Raw genomic sequence first — 15,451 nt, forward strand, 5'->3', positions numbered from 1 at the left:
TCTGGGATTACGCAGTGTATTTACTGATACAGCAGCAGATTTTGCGCAGCGTGAAATAAGCTGTGTAAGCGGGACGTGGGATCGTAACCCTAAAGTGAAACTGACAACCTGTTCACCTGCACTAAACCCTATGGACAAGTCAGGCAATTGTTGTCCTAAGACAGGCTGATGAATCTGGCCCTATAGTATACTGTATAGTCTTTCTTTTTTATTATGGGAGCCTATGGACGATGTAGTCATCCTCTTTTAGCAAACATGAAGTCCGATACCAAGACCTTCGGAGAATCTATAGAATCTATATTAGAAATATCAAGTGTCAACTTAAATGGCTAGCTATTGATAGCCTGTTTTTTATTAGTGTAACGTATATGTTTCTTTATGAGACCACTGGGGAAATTACTGTGATTATTCTCAGAATTATCAAGTTTCTACTAGAGGCAATGAATGGCAATGTATTTTTATTGACAGAATGATTTAAGGAAACGGAGTAAGATATATTATAAAACAGCATTGTGCTACTTGACAAGACAAATAAAACAATAGAAATCAACTCCCCACCCAAATAACAAAAACTAGACTATGCTGTCACTAGGAAAAATGGAGGTTTTAAACTTAGAAATAAAAGACTATACCTTAAGTGACCGTTAGGCACATCAAATACAATGTCTGACAAGTGTGATTGTAATAAATGTAACAAAACAATTTGTTACAGTCTGTAAACCTTTTGGACTCAGGACTATATTATACTATGACCATGGAATTTACCCTGGTGTTCCTTTAGCTTTAGTTTTAATATACCCTAGTGTTCCCTTACCTTTATCTCTAATATACTCTGGTTTTCCTTTACCTTTATCTCTAATTTACCCTGGGGTTCCTTTACCTTTATCTCTAATTTACCCTGGTGTTTCTTTACCTTTATCTCTAATGTACCCTGGTGTTCCTTTACCTTTATCTCTAATGTACCCTGGTGTTCCTTTACCTTTATCTCTAATGTACCCTGGTGTTCCTTTATCTCTAATTTACCCTGGTGTTTCTTTACCTTTATCTTTAATCTACCACGGTGTTCCTTTACCTTTATCTCTAATTTATCCTGGGGTTCCTTTACCCTTATCTCTAATATACTCTGGTGTTCCTTTACCTTTATCTCTAATTTACCCTGAGGTTCCTTTACCCTTATCTCTAATATACTCTGTTGTTCCTTTACCTTTATCTCTAATTTACCCTGGTGTTCCTATACCTTTATCTCTAATGTACCCTGGTGTTCCTTTACCTTTATCTCTAATGTACCCTGGTGTTCCTTTATCTCTAATTTACCCTGGTGTTTCTTTACCTTTATATTTAATCTACCACGGTGTTCCTTTACCGTTATCTTTAATTTACCCTGGTGTTTCTTTACCTTTATCTCTAATTTACCCTGATGTTTCCTCTAATTTACCCTGATGTTCTTTTACCTTTATCTCTAATGTACCCTGGTGTTCCTTTATCTCTAATTTACCCTGGTGTTTCTTTACCTTTTATCTTTAATCTACCACGGTGTTCCTTTACCCTTATCTCTAATATACTCTGGTGTTCCTTTACCTTTATCTCTAATTTACCCTGGGGTTCCTTTACCCTTATCTCTAATATACTCTGGTGTTCCTTTACCTTTATCTCTAATTTACCCTGGGGTTCCTTTACCCTTATCTCTAATATACTCTGGTGTTCCTTTACCTTTATCTCTAATTTACCCTGGGGTTCCTTTACCCTTATCTCTAATATACTCTGGTGTTCCTTTACCTTTATCTCTAATTTACCCTGGTGTTCCTATACCTTTATCTCTAATGTACCCTGGTGTTCCTTTACCTTTATCTCTAATGTACCCTGGTGTTCCTTTATCTCTAATTTACCCTGGTGTTTCTTTACCTTTATCTTAATCTACCACGGTGTTCCTTTACCGTTATCTTTAATTTACCCTGGTGTTTCTTTACCTTTATCTCTAATTTACCCTGATGTTTCCTCTAATTTACCCTGATGTTCTTTTACCTTTATCTCTAATGTACCCTGGTGTTCCTTTATCTCTAATTTACCCTGGTGTTTCTTTACCTTTATCTTTTATCTACCACGGTGTTCCTTTACCGTTATCTTTAGTTTACCCTGGGGTTCCTTTACCTTTATCTCTAATTTACCCTGGTGTTTCTTTACCTTTATCTTTAATCTACCATGGTGTTCCTTTACCGTTATCTTTAATTTACCCTGGTGTTTCTTTACCTTTATCTCTAATTTACCCTTGTGTTCCTTTACCTTCATCTCTAACGCACCCTGGTGTTCCTTTACCTTTATCTCTAATTTACCCTAGAGTTCCTTTAGCTCCAATTTACTCCTTTAGCTTTAGAATGTAGTATAAAGTTTCAGGTACATAGATGTTGTATATTTACTTCAACATGGCATTTGCATAAATGGAATTAGTAGAAGTCTGGGCATCATTTAGTTGCACAAAGCATTTGAAGATTACCTCAATAAGGGCAAATAGGCTTTCATGGCACATGGTACAAATAAAATTTGGAAACTTAAGAACGCTTTAATAGTAACTGAAGTGCACCTGCTTACTGAAGCAAAGTGCTATAACTGAGGTTATATTGAATTATACCCTCCCTCTGTTTCCTTATTTTACTAAGCACACTGGCCCACATTTACTATGCCCAATGTGTCGGAATTATGGTTCAATATGCACCACAATTGTAACACATTGACTACCCAATGCATTTCTTAAGAATGTGGCATGTGCAAAAAGCAGCATATGTGTAAAATGTGCCAAATCTATAAATGGACATGCACCAGCATAGTAAATCCATTCACAAACTTAGACATTCTGTTTTAAATTAGGAAAGTGCAAAGAAAGAGTGCTTTTATTTTCATTTTTATTTATTTTTGTTTTGTTTTAGTTTTTTTTATTAATCACCAAAAAAGCAACACAAATAATAGTGTCAGTGACAAAAAAGGAGCATATACAAAGAACAATATCCATGAGTAGCTGACAATGCCGAGGAAAAACAGAAGTACCCTTTCAATAAACAAGCATAATGGGAATAAATCCCAACACTGTCACTAACTGTCACTAACGGGAGCATGATCAGAGTACCGTGTTTCTCCGAAAATAAGACCGGGTCTTATATTAATTTTAGTCACAAAAAACACACTAGGGCTTGTTTTCAGGGTAGGGCTTATTTATTTACGGTATGTACCTTGACCAACATGGGGGACTGTAGCAGTGTGGAGGATGGGGGCTGTAGCAGTGTGGAGGATGCTGCACCCCCCCATCTTCCACACTGCTACAGCCCCCATCCTCCCACAGACCCCCATCCTCCACACTCCCGCAGCCCCCCATCCTCCACACTCCTACAGCCCCCCATCCTCCACACACCTACAGCCCCCCATCCTCCACACTACTACAGCCCCCCCATCCTCCCCTTCCCCCGTCGTCCTCCACACTCCTACTGTGCCCCCCACCCCTCTGCCATAATAAACTATGGTACACATTTCATCCCCAGCAGAGACCAGCACTTCCCTACCTTCAACTTGTACTGTACGGAAGCTGCAGCTCTCAGCGGCAGCGGGATCTCCTTCTGTTGCGTAGCAGCCGGGGGCAGGGACACGTCCGTGATGTTGGCCGTGCATACGCGCGGACATTTTAAAGTGACAGCGTCCCTGCCACGGCTCTATTACGGTAACTTGTCGCGGGACCAGCCAAGGGGGGGGGGGGGTTTGGGAAGTCTGTGGGCATTACTGGCGGCCGCGGTCCTGATCTGGACCACGGTCTGCCAGTTGATTACCCCTGGCCTAGTTAGTTCTTATTTTCGGGGTAGGGCTTATATTGCAGCCCACCCTGATAATCCTGCTAGGGCTTACTTTCGGGGTAGGGTTTAGTTTTGGGGAAACAGGGTATTAGGTTGCCTTTAAACTATACTGAGCCTGTTATTTTATATTACTATATTGTTTGGGGTGTATGCCTTATGTCCTGTAAACAAACCAGCATCCCCAGGTTCCTATAGAGGCCCAATTCTTCTGATCATATTTCATATTACTAATTCCTAGTCAGGGAGCCAATGACACCGGGGAAACTAAAATAACTGACAGACTCAGCCTTGACCCAGGACAGGAAGTCCTCTGTATTAAGAGGAAACGGTTATCACAGATAAGCTAGACTTCAGGCAGAAGTGTCCATCTATCTCTCAAAAGAGAAAGCAAAGTAAAGAATATGCTTGCTTCTGAGAGCCAGGGCATTAGTAGGAACCCCCTATTATTTATTTCTATGATGTGCACAATAACTGTAAACATAACATGAATGTGAAGGCAGAAGAAGAACAAGGTCTGTTATCGCCTGCACCATTCTTCATGGATCCCTCAGTTTCTTAATATGTCTCTGTGAGTTTTTGAACAGTCTGTTAATAATATATGCTGCATTTACTATAGACATCTAATGAATTTATTTTAGATTTAATAGCTGATGCTCACAGATTAGCCTCCCCTTCCTGTAGAATGACCTCTGTGAAGGCCACGGGACATAACCAGACCCTATTCCCATTCATATCAATGGGACAGCTTCAGTCTATTTTTGGCTACATACATGGAGCTTGCAGTAAAGCATATGTATAAATGCTGTTAAAACAGTTCAGGCAAGATGGCTGCCTCTATTTTTTATCTATCTATCTATTTTTTATCTATAATAATATGCAAAAAATGAAATTAAAAAAATTACAATCAGAAAACAGATTAGAAAAAAGAGCATGTTTTAGTATCTGGCAAATACAAAAGATGTTTTCCAGGGAAGTTATGGACAGACAATGCAGCTGCTCTTTTGGGGACTCCTGTTATGAACTACAGCAGAGGGCCACTAAGTATCAGGGGCCCCTCCTATGGTGAGCCTTTCCTTAACGGTTGCCATGTTACATTATCACTAAAGACCCTACGGTACGAAATGTGTAGCTAACTGCACTTATCCCTCTGTAATAACAGCTGCCCGTGGTTACTTACTATATGTCTCGTGCCTCATTGCTCAAATATTGCAGAATGAAATGCGTCAGCATGTAAATGTGTCTACCTGACTCTTTGTCAATATAGGTGTGTTGACTTTCTCTAAAAACTAAATAACGTACTTCTACCCTGAGTAATATATACTGCCTTATATGTCTATGAACTCTTCACAAAGGACTGAGGAGAACTGTGTATCAATACACTTTGCACAGAATAATAATGAATCCTCATCAGCACAGATGGGCCTGGTGCCTCTTAGTATTCCCCATCCCTTTTGTATGACATTTATGCAGATCACTTATTTTTGGCATTTCCCATGGAAAAAAAAGAGTTCCTTGTGGAATGTAATGATGCTATAAGATTTACCAATGATACCAATAACCCATTGTATGGGGATCCACAGCACACGTCATCAGAGCAGTGTGCCAGTCTGTACCCCAGTGGTGCTATGGGCATCTAAACTTCATTCATTTCGACTGTGAGGAGCTGAGTCTTGCACCTTGTATATGAAGATAAAATGCATCCCCATTAAGGCCATCAGACCGCCGCCTAAGGCCTGTGTTCACACAAGTGGTTGGAACTCGTCTTTTTGCAAAACTGCTCTGATTTTGTGAAAATCACAAATAGAACCTAACTATAAGAAAGTTTTAGCACCAGCACACTGGGATAGCTAACTGAGCAGCCTAGATACAACAAGGTGGATCCCTGTAGTTCCACTCAGAAAGGGATTAACAGTAATAGAACACAAAAATAGAACCTAATATATTTTTTTGAGGCTGTGTTGTTTTCACGGCTGTTTATTTTTTAAAAAATTCTGTATTTTTTCTCTTGAATAAATCAGGATGGATTACTAGGTTCAATGTAGAGTAGAGTGGTGTATAGGACATTGTATGGTAGCAGACAGTAATGCACTGTAAATATAGGACATTGTATGGTGTATAGGACATTGTATGGTAGCAGACAGCAATGCACTGTAAATAGACTTGTTTTATAATCTTCTATTATTATTTTACATGATAAAAAATGACAACCACATTTTACTGAAAACCTCTGAGAACCTGGATAATTTGATGTGTATTCTGGTTAAAGGGGATTTCCTATCTGTGACATATATGGCATATCCACAGGATGCCATAAATGTGCCCTAGATGCTGGTCTGACCATGGTTACCCGTAAATCTAGCCTCTCTGCTGCCTGATGGGAAAACCAGTCTTGCAGACAGTTTTATGCAATTTACTATGCTGTGTAAGTCTGAGAGTTGCGCAAGTTAATGGGAGGTATGCAAATTATGTAAAACAGTTTTTGCCTATTTTTGTTTTCTTTGGCTTTAGGATAATCTCCTAGGCCTAAGTGGACTGAAGAGCTCTTGTTCCCAGATGGGAATACCCCTACAACACTGTAACTAATGATTAATGGCTCCCACTATGGAGAGCGCACCCTATCTATCTATTACATAAACAGCCTTTCACTGAAATGGCTACCATGTAATATCACATTTTCCCTATAATAAATGCTGGAGAAAAAATGTGTAGTAAATTGTATCTTTCCTCTACAGTAACAGCTGCCTCTGTCATGTGTCTCCAAGTTCAAACACTGATGACTGAAATGCGTCAGTGTGTAAACATGTTTCCCTAGATTCTAAAACTCGTGGTTAATAAAGCTGTGAGGACTTTCTCTAGAAATGGATTTCTGTATGTATTTATTACAATAAGTGATTCCACATGCGTATAGCATCATTGGAAAATTGGTGACTTATCTATAGAGAGTATGAAAAGGAAAATGGCCCAGTTACCAAGGACAATAATAAATAATCCTAAATAATCAAGAGTGTTTTTGACGATCTAGGATGTAGGTAAATAAATAAACAAATATATAAATAAGTAAATGTTGGCAATCTTATATGTATATAAAATGTTTCTATAAATATCAATATTTAAAGAATCACTTTATATACACATAAGATTGCCAACATTTATTTATATTTGTGAACCATGTGGTTCATATAATGTATTGCTGGGTCCTCCTGAGCAATCATACCTTATATTGTATATGAAAATGGGTTCCCTACAGCAGATAGGGAAACATAAAACAAGATATTTCAAGCAAAATGTATCATCTGTTTTGTGTAGACAATTTTCTAACTCCAGTACATAGCATTGTGGCTCCATCTCCAGAGAGGCCCTGCTTATTCACCATTTGGCATCTCTTCCAGTGGTGCTCAGAAAAGTCCTTAACCACTTAAGGACCAAGCCAATTTTGGCCTTTAGGACTTTTTGCATTCTAAAAATCATAACTCTATATTTTCATCCACAGACCCATATAAGGGCTTGTTTTTTGCGTCACCAATTGTACTTTGTAATGACATCACTCATTTTACCATAAAATGTACGGCGAAACAACATTTTTTCTTATATATGTGGGGAAATTGAAAAGAAAACCACAATTTAGCATATTTCAGAAGGTTTTGTTTTCACACTTTACAGTAAAAATGACATGTTTTCTTTATTCTGTGTGTCAATACAATTAAAATGATACCCATGTTATATGCTTTTCTATAATTGTAGCGCTTTAGCTTTTTGACCACCTGTAACTTTCTCAATTTTCCATATACAGGGTGGTATGAGAGCTAGTTTTTTGCGCCATGATCTGTAGTTTTTATCAGTACCACTTTTACTTATATTTAACTTTTTATAAATTTTTTATTATTTTTTGGGGGAATAAAATGTGCCAAAAAAGCAGCAATTTGGGCCTTTTTTTTGTTTACATTTACGCCGTTCACTGTACGGGATAATTAACAATATATTTTGATAGTTCAGACTTTTATGTACACAGCGATACCAAATATGTTTATTAATTATCTTTTTATGCTTTTTGGGGGTAAAATGGGGGAAAAGGGACGTTTTAAATTTTTACACTTTTTTTTTACACTTTTATTTACACTTTTTATGTCCCCATAGGAGATTATTTATAGCAATCATTTGATTGCTAATACTGTTCAGTGTTATCAGCTATCTTCTGCTCTGGTCTGCTCGATCTCAGATCTGTATTGATCACGGCATCTGTGGGGTTAAAGGCAGACATCAGTGCGATCGCAGCCAGGACCTGCCACGCATGACCCAAGCACTGGTCCACTGCTAGCGGTCATGTCCATGACGTAAATGTACGTCATGGTGTACCACCGCACCATGACGTCCATTTACGTCCATTGTCGTTAACGGGTTAAAGGGGTACTCCACTGGAAAAAAAAATATTTTAATCAACGGGTGCCAGAAAGTTAAATAGATTTATAAATTACTTCTATTAAAAAAATCTTAATCCTTCCATTACTTATTAGCTGCTGTATGTTCCAGAGGAAGTTCTTTTCTTTTTTAATTTCCTTTCTGTCTGACCACAGTGCTCTCTACTGACACCTCTGTCCATGTCAGGAACTGTCCAGAGTAGGAACAAATCCCCAAATGGACAGAGGTGTCAGCAGAGAGCACTGTGATCAGACAGAAAGGGAATTAAAAAAGAAAAGAACTTCCTGTGTAGTATACAGCAGCTGATAAATACTGGAAGGATTAAGATTTTTAAATAGAAGTAATTTACAAATCTGTTTAACTTGCTGGCACCAGTTGATTTAAAAACAATGTTTTCCAGGGGAGTACCCCGTTCAATGATCAGATACTGCCCCCACACCCTGTGTTGTAAGTCATACAGATTGATGGGTACTAACCTGAGGCCTGCTCCTGATACCGAGAAAACGGGCTGTGATGCCACAGAGCAACTGTGCCAGGTAATAAACACAACAGGGTGGGGGTAGCACCCAAACTTGGAAAAGAACTGTGAAAGGTGATGCTCTATTTAGGCTAGGTTTCCACATAGGTTTTTTTCTGGCATTTTTTGGAATCCTGCCACCTCAGTTTTTGAGCCAAAGACAGAAGTGGATCCAGTAGGAAGGAGAAATATAAGTCCTTCCTTTATATTCCACATTAAAATACACTTCTGGCTTTGGCTCAAAAACCGCAGTGGCCAGAAAAAACCTGTGTGGAAACCTAGTCTTAGTATTACACCCCATCCCTTATATATTTTCTTTAGCTGTTTCCCGTTATTATTATAGACTGGGTGGGCAAGGGGCTTTATAATGGCTGGATTTCTATTACTAACACCTTTGGGCACAATATCATTGGCACTAGGGTTGCCACCTTTCTTGCAAAGAAATACCGGCCATGGTAATTTGTGTAACTAATTATATATGCATGACATCACAGGATACATATGCAGGGGAAATTTGGTCCTATTCTGACCCCCATAACTTTTTTTTAGTTCCCCTTATACGGTCCTGTATGAGGGTTCGTTTTTTGTGTCCCGATCTGTAGTTTTTAACAATACCATTTTTGTTTTGATGGGACTTTTTGATCATTTTTTTTATTTTTTTTATTAAATTCGGAAGTTGTAGTTAGTTACTAACTACAACTCCCAGCATATCCTGATACAGCCTGTGGCTCAGCAGCTGCCCCAAACAAAAACTACAACTCCCAGCATGTTGGACTATATAGTAGTATATAGTACAGGTCGGTGTTTCCCCACCAGGGGTGCCTCCAGCTGTTGCAACACTACAACTCCCAGCATGCCCGGACAGCCAACGGCTGTCCGGGCATGCTGGGAGTTGTAGTTTTGCAACAGCTGGAGGTGCTCTGGTTGGGAAACACTGGGATAATATATAGTGCAATATTCCTGGAATTGGAGGAATTGTTGGAAAAATACTGGCCAAGGACAATTGGGGGCATTTATCATTGTCTTTAGAACAGTTTTTGTGCGTAGATTTGTCTCAATTTAGGCGTAGCGATGTGCCTAAGGCTATTTTTTGCGTCCTTTTGATGTACAAGTATTTTGTTTTGTTTTAAAAGATCGTACAGGCAAGATGCTAAAGGGGTACTCTGGTGGAAAAGTTTTTTTTTTTTTTTTTATGAACTGGTGCCAGAAAGTTAAACAGATTTGTAAATCACTTCTATTAAAAAATCTCAATCTTTTCAGTACTTTTTAGCAGCTGTATACTACAGAGGAAATTATTTTCTTTTTTAATTTATTTATTGCCTGACCACAGTGCTCTCTGCTGACACCGCTGTCTGTGTCAGGAACTGTTCAAAGCAGGAGAAAATCCCCATAGCAAACATATGCTGCTCTGGACAGTTCATAAAATGGACAGAGGCATCAGCAGAGAGCACTGTGGACAAGACAAAAAAGAAATTCAAAAAGAAAATAATTTCCTCTGTAGCATACAGCTGCTAAGAAGTACTGGAAGGGTAAAGATTTTTTAATAGAAGTCATTTACAAATCTGTTTAACTTTCTGACATCAGTTGATTTAAAAAAAAAAATGTTTTCCACCAGAGTACCCCTTTAACCCCTTAAGGACCCAGGACGTCAGGGGACGTCCTGACACCCTGGGCTTTAAGGACCCAGGACGTCCTGTGACGTCCTGGCGTATTCCGGTCCCTGCCGCGCACCGGGCAGAGATCAGAATGGCATGTCTGCTGATATCCTTCAGCAGGCATGCCATGCAAATGCCGAGGAGGGTCCCGGGACCCCCGCATGTCGGCGATCGCCGGAGATCGCTTGCGAAATCACGCAAGCGATCTTCGGTGATTCGGGTCATTCGGGTCACTTGTGACCCGAAGACCCAGAAATAAATGGTGATCGGCGGTGTACAATTCACCGCCAATCACCTGCTGTTGCTGGGGAGCGGTGACAATACTGTCACCGCCCCAGCAACGCTGCTATTGGCTTGCAATCGTCCAGCCAATAACAGAGCGGCAGAGGAGGAGTTAACGGCTCCTTCCCGCTGCTGCACCCGCTCTCTTCGTTCAGTCAGCGGGTGCAGCAGTGAGAAGAAGCCTTGGATCCCCCCCTCAGAGCTCCGGAGCCCCCTCACGAGCTTTAGAATAGGGACACCGGTTTGCAGGGAAAGGTAGGAGTAAATCAGTTAAAAAAAAAGTTAAATAAAAGTAAAAAAAAAGTAAAAAAATAAATAAAAGTACCCCCCCCTCCGACCCCCTAATAGGTCCCCAGGGTCCTATTAGGGTCTGATCCCTGACCCCGGGTCCTATTAGGGGTTCAGGGAGCTGCATTTGCCACCCCTTTTTTTTGGCAGCAGCAGCTTTTTTTTTTCCTATTACTGTTAAAGTTTTTACACCAAGCACCACACAGTACATACTGTCTACCCCAGTTACGTCCCGTTGTTCCCCACAGTTTTCCCCTATTTTAGAGCTCAGTGCTCCCCCCCCCCCCCCCCCATTAATGCTCCTTGAGGGGGGGGTCCCACATCTTGGCTGCTATGAAAAGCTCAAGGCCCCTGAATGACCTCCCACTCCAAGACCTGGTGTGCACCCGCGGAGCCAAAATCATCCAAAAATAAGGTATGCCCTTACTCCAAAGAAATGTATTTACAAATTTTGGGGGGTCTTTTCTGCTATTAACCTTTGTAAAAATGTGAAATTTTGGGGAAAACCCACATTTTTGTGAAAAAAATATATATATTTTTTACCTATGCAAAAGTCGTGAAACCCCTGTGGGGTATTAAGGCTTACTTTACCCCTTGTTATGTTCCTCCAGGGGTCTAGTTTCCAAAATGGTATGCCATGTGGGGGCTTTTTTGCTGTCCTGGCACCATAGGGGCTTCCTAAATGCGACATGTCCCCCCCATTTCAGCAAAGTTTGCAAATGTGACTCCTTCTCTTCTGAGCATTGTGGCGCTCCTGCAGTGCACTTGACGTCCACTTATGGGGTACCGCCATACTCAGAAGAGATGGGGTTACAAATTTGGGGGGGTATTTTCTGCTATTAACCCTTGCAAAAATGTGAAATTTGGGGGGAAACACACATTTTTGTGACATTTTTTTTTTTTTTTACATATGCAAAAGTCGTGAAACCCCTGTGGGGTATTAAGGCTCACTTTATTCCTTGTTACGTTCCTCAAGGGGTCTAGTTTCCAAAATGGTATGGCATGTGTTTTTTTTTTTTTGCTGTCCTGGCACCATAGGGGCTTCCTAAATGCGACATGCCCCCCAAGCAAAATTTGCTCTCAAAAAGCCAAATAGAACTCCTTCTCTTCTGAGCATTGTAGTTCGCCCGTAGTGCGCTTCAGGTCAACTTATGGGGTACCTCCATACTCAGAAGAGATGGGGTTACAAATTTTGGTGGGTATTTTCTGCTATTAACCCTTGCAAAAATGGGAAATTTGGGGGGAAACACACATTTTAGTGAAAAAATATATATATTTTTTAACATAGGCAAAAGTCGTGAAACACCTGTGGGGTATTAAGGCTCACTTTATTCCTTGTTACGTTCCTCAAGGGGTCTAGTTTCCAAAATGGTATGCCATGTGTTTTTTTTTGCTGTCCTGGCACCATAGGGGCATCCTAAATGTGACATGCCCCCCAAGCAAAATTTGCTCTCAAAAAGCCAAATAGGACTCCTTCTCTTCTGAGCATTGTAGTTCGCCCGTAGTGCGCTTCAGGTCAACTTATGGGGTACTTCCATACTCAGAAGAGATGGGGTTACAAATTTTGGGGGGTATTTCTGCTATTAACCCTTGCAAAAATGTGAAATTTGGGGGGAAACACACATTTTTGTGAAATTTTTACATATGCAAAAGTCGTGAAACCCCTGTGGCGTATTAAGGCTCACTTTATTCCTTGTTACGTTCCTCAAGGGGTCTAGTTTCCAAAATGATATGGCATGTGTTTTTTTTTTTTTGCTGTTCTGGCACCATAGGGGCTTCCTAAATGCAACATGCCCCCCAAAAACCATTCCAGAAAAACGTACTCTCCAAAATCCCCTTGTCGCTCCTTCGCTTCTGAGCCCTCTACTGCGCCCGCCGAACAATTTACATAGACATATGAGGTATGTGCTTACTCAAGAGAAATTGGACTACAAATATAAGTATACATTTTCCCCTTTTACCCCTTGTAAAAATTCAAAAATTGGGTCTACAAGAACATGCAAGTGTAAAAAATGAAGATTGTGAATTTTCTCCTTCACTTTGGAAACACCTAAAGGGTTTTAAAAAAATGACTGAATGTACTTTTGAATACTTTGGGGGGTGCAGTTTTTATAATGGGGTAATTTGTGGGGTATTTCTAAGATGAAGACCCTTCAAATCCACTTCAAACCTGAACTGGTCCCTGAAAAATAGGGAGTTTGAAAATTTTGTGAAAAATTTGAAAATTGCTGCTGAACTTTCAAGCCCTCTGGTGTCTTCCAAAAGTAAAAACATGTCAATTTTATGATGCAAACATAAAGTAGACATATTGTATACGTGAATAAAAAAATTATTTCGAATATCCATTTTCCTTACAAGCAGAGAGCTTCAAAGTTAGAAAAATGCTAAATTTTCAAATTTTTCATCAAATTTTGGGATTTTTCACCAAGAAAGGATGCAAGTTACCATAAAATTTTACCACTATGTTAAAGTAGAATATGTCACGAAAAAACAATCTCGGAATCAGAATGATAACTAAAAGCATTCCAGAGTTATTAATGTTTAAAGTGACAGTGGTCAGATGTGCAAAAAATGGCCGGGTCCTAAGGTGTAAAATTGCTGGGTCCTTAAGGGGTTAAGGGTTTGTCTTGTGCAGGGGTAATGAATTTATCAACTGCGACTTTTGCAAAAAAGGTTGCAAAACCCACTAATAAGGCGCAGTTGTACACCAGCCCAGACCTAGCGTAGCTTTTTGATGTATGTGAAGGGTGAAATTTCAGAAAATGTGTATCCTCCACAAAATGTTTCACATGCCCTGCGACCAATTAATACATTTGGCGAAGTCACGCAAAAAAACTTGCAAAAAAAAGAGCTATAAAATAAAGTAAATCACACACATCTTAGGCCCCTTTCACACTAAAAAATGTATCCGTTTTAAAGATCTGTACAAAGTTCCGCCTGAAAATCATCTGAAAACGTCAGTTACAAAATCCTATACGGCCGTTAGAAAATCCCATTATAGTCTATGGGATTTTTCTAATAGCCGTTTTAACCCGTTATAGCCCTTTATTAATAACGGCCGTTATTTTGTGATGGAAGATAGTAACGGGAGAAATAGTCCTATAACGGGTTAAAACGGCTATTAGAAAAATCCCATAGACTATAATGGGATTTTCTAACGGCCGTATAGGATTTTTTAACTGCTGTTTTCAGCTGATTTTCAGGCGGAACTTCGTACGGATCTTTAAAATGGAGTAACTTTGGAGTGTGAAACAAGCCTTAGTAAATGCCCCCAGTATTTTGGATATAAAAATACTGGCAAGGTGGCCAAAATACCGACTGTGCCATAAACTACCAGCCAGGTGGCAACCCTAATTGGCACTCCTCCAGTGTCCTATGTATTAGGCCTCTAGAGCTGGGTATAGCCTGATCCTGTTATATGACATGCAGGGACTAAGCTGAAGATAATCATATAATGCTCCAGTGCTGGTTAAATATAGCACCATGGACAGGTATTGTAGCAGAGCTGAATGGCTCCATTATTCTAGATGGGAATAGCCCCTGACAGATCACCACAGCGATGAGTCACAATTCTCCATCTTTTCCATACAATCTCCAGGTACATAGCACCTATGGCCTCTGCTGCACCGTACACACTCAGCTCTGCTACATACAATCTCCAGGTACGTAGCACCTATGGCCTCTGCTGCACCGTACACACTCAGCTCTGCTACATCTGCCTCATCCATAGACGATGCCGTTCACCACTCACCGGGCTCGTGTTCTCCGGGCTTATCCGACATCTCGATGACCAGCAGCTCCCGGCCCTCGAAGCTCCGTCCCACCGTGTAGATCCGACTGATGGACGGACATTGCAGCCACACGGCCACCAGCGCCTCCCGCAGCTCCGGGTACCGGTGATACTCGAACGAGATGCCGCCCGGTTCTTTGCTCAGCCTCCGCCGCCTGCCTTGAGCCTCGGACGGTGTGGATGGAGAGCAGCCGAGGAGGAGCAGCAGCCCGCAGGCAGCCAGCCATAGAGAGCCCCGCACCATCTTCTTACCTGTCAGCTATGCGGAGTAATTCAGTGCTGTGCTGTGTGTACTGTGCCCTGTACCATCACCTGTGTGCCCGGCGCTGCAGTGCCCTATAGATCCTTCCCTTTGTCTCCTTATCTCTGTCACTGGCTGCTTACTGATGTGTTCTCCAGCCCTCCTCCTCCTCCTCCTCCTCCAGTGTCAGCCTCTCCACCCTCCTCACACCTTCCTCTCCTGGGCTCTCCCTGCTGCAGATGTGGACGATGCAGATGGCATCACCAATGTGATGGAAAACAGGTAGCCAGACCCCCATATAAGCCACTTTTAGGGGTGTAAAAAACGCACCAGTTCATGTTCAGCCCCCATTTATATTCAAGGGCACCAGTGCGGAGCTGCACAACCAACACCACTACACAAAAATCTAAATTTTTCCTCCTCAGAAGT

At 40.8% G+C, this 15,451-nt stretch overlaps 1 protein-coding gene across 1 annotated transcript in view; it reads right to left on the reverse strand.

Annotated features, from left to right (window-relative positions):
- CPE (carboxypeptidase E) overlaps positions 1-15,188 on the reverse strand; it is a 105,186-nt gene extending 89,998 nt beyond the window's left edge. Inside the window, exon 1 of the mRNA XM_056561178.1 lies at positions 14,743-15,188. Within this exon, the coding sequence (XP_056417153.1) occupies positions 14,743-15,025 (283 nt within the window). The 5' untranslated portion in view covers positions 15,026-15,188. The remainder of the gene's footprint in view (positions 1-14,742) is intronic.
- Between the last annotated feature and the right edge of the window lie 263 nt (positions 15,189-15,451).

This window comes from Hyla sarda, chromosome 1 (genome assembly GCF_029499605.1).
Source record: "Hyla sarda isolate aHylSar1 chromosome 1, aHylSar1.hap1, whole genome shotgun sequence".
NCBI classification, from domain to species: Eukaryota; Metazoa; Chordata; class Amphibia; order Anura; family Hylidae; genus Hyla; species Hyla sarda.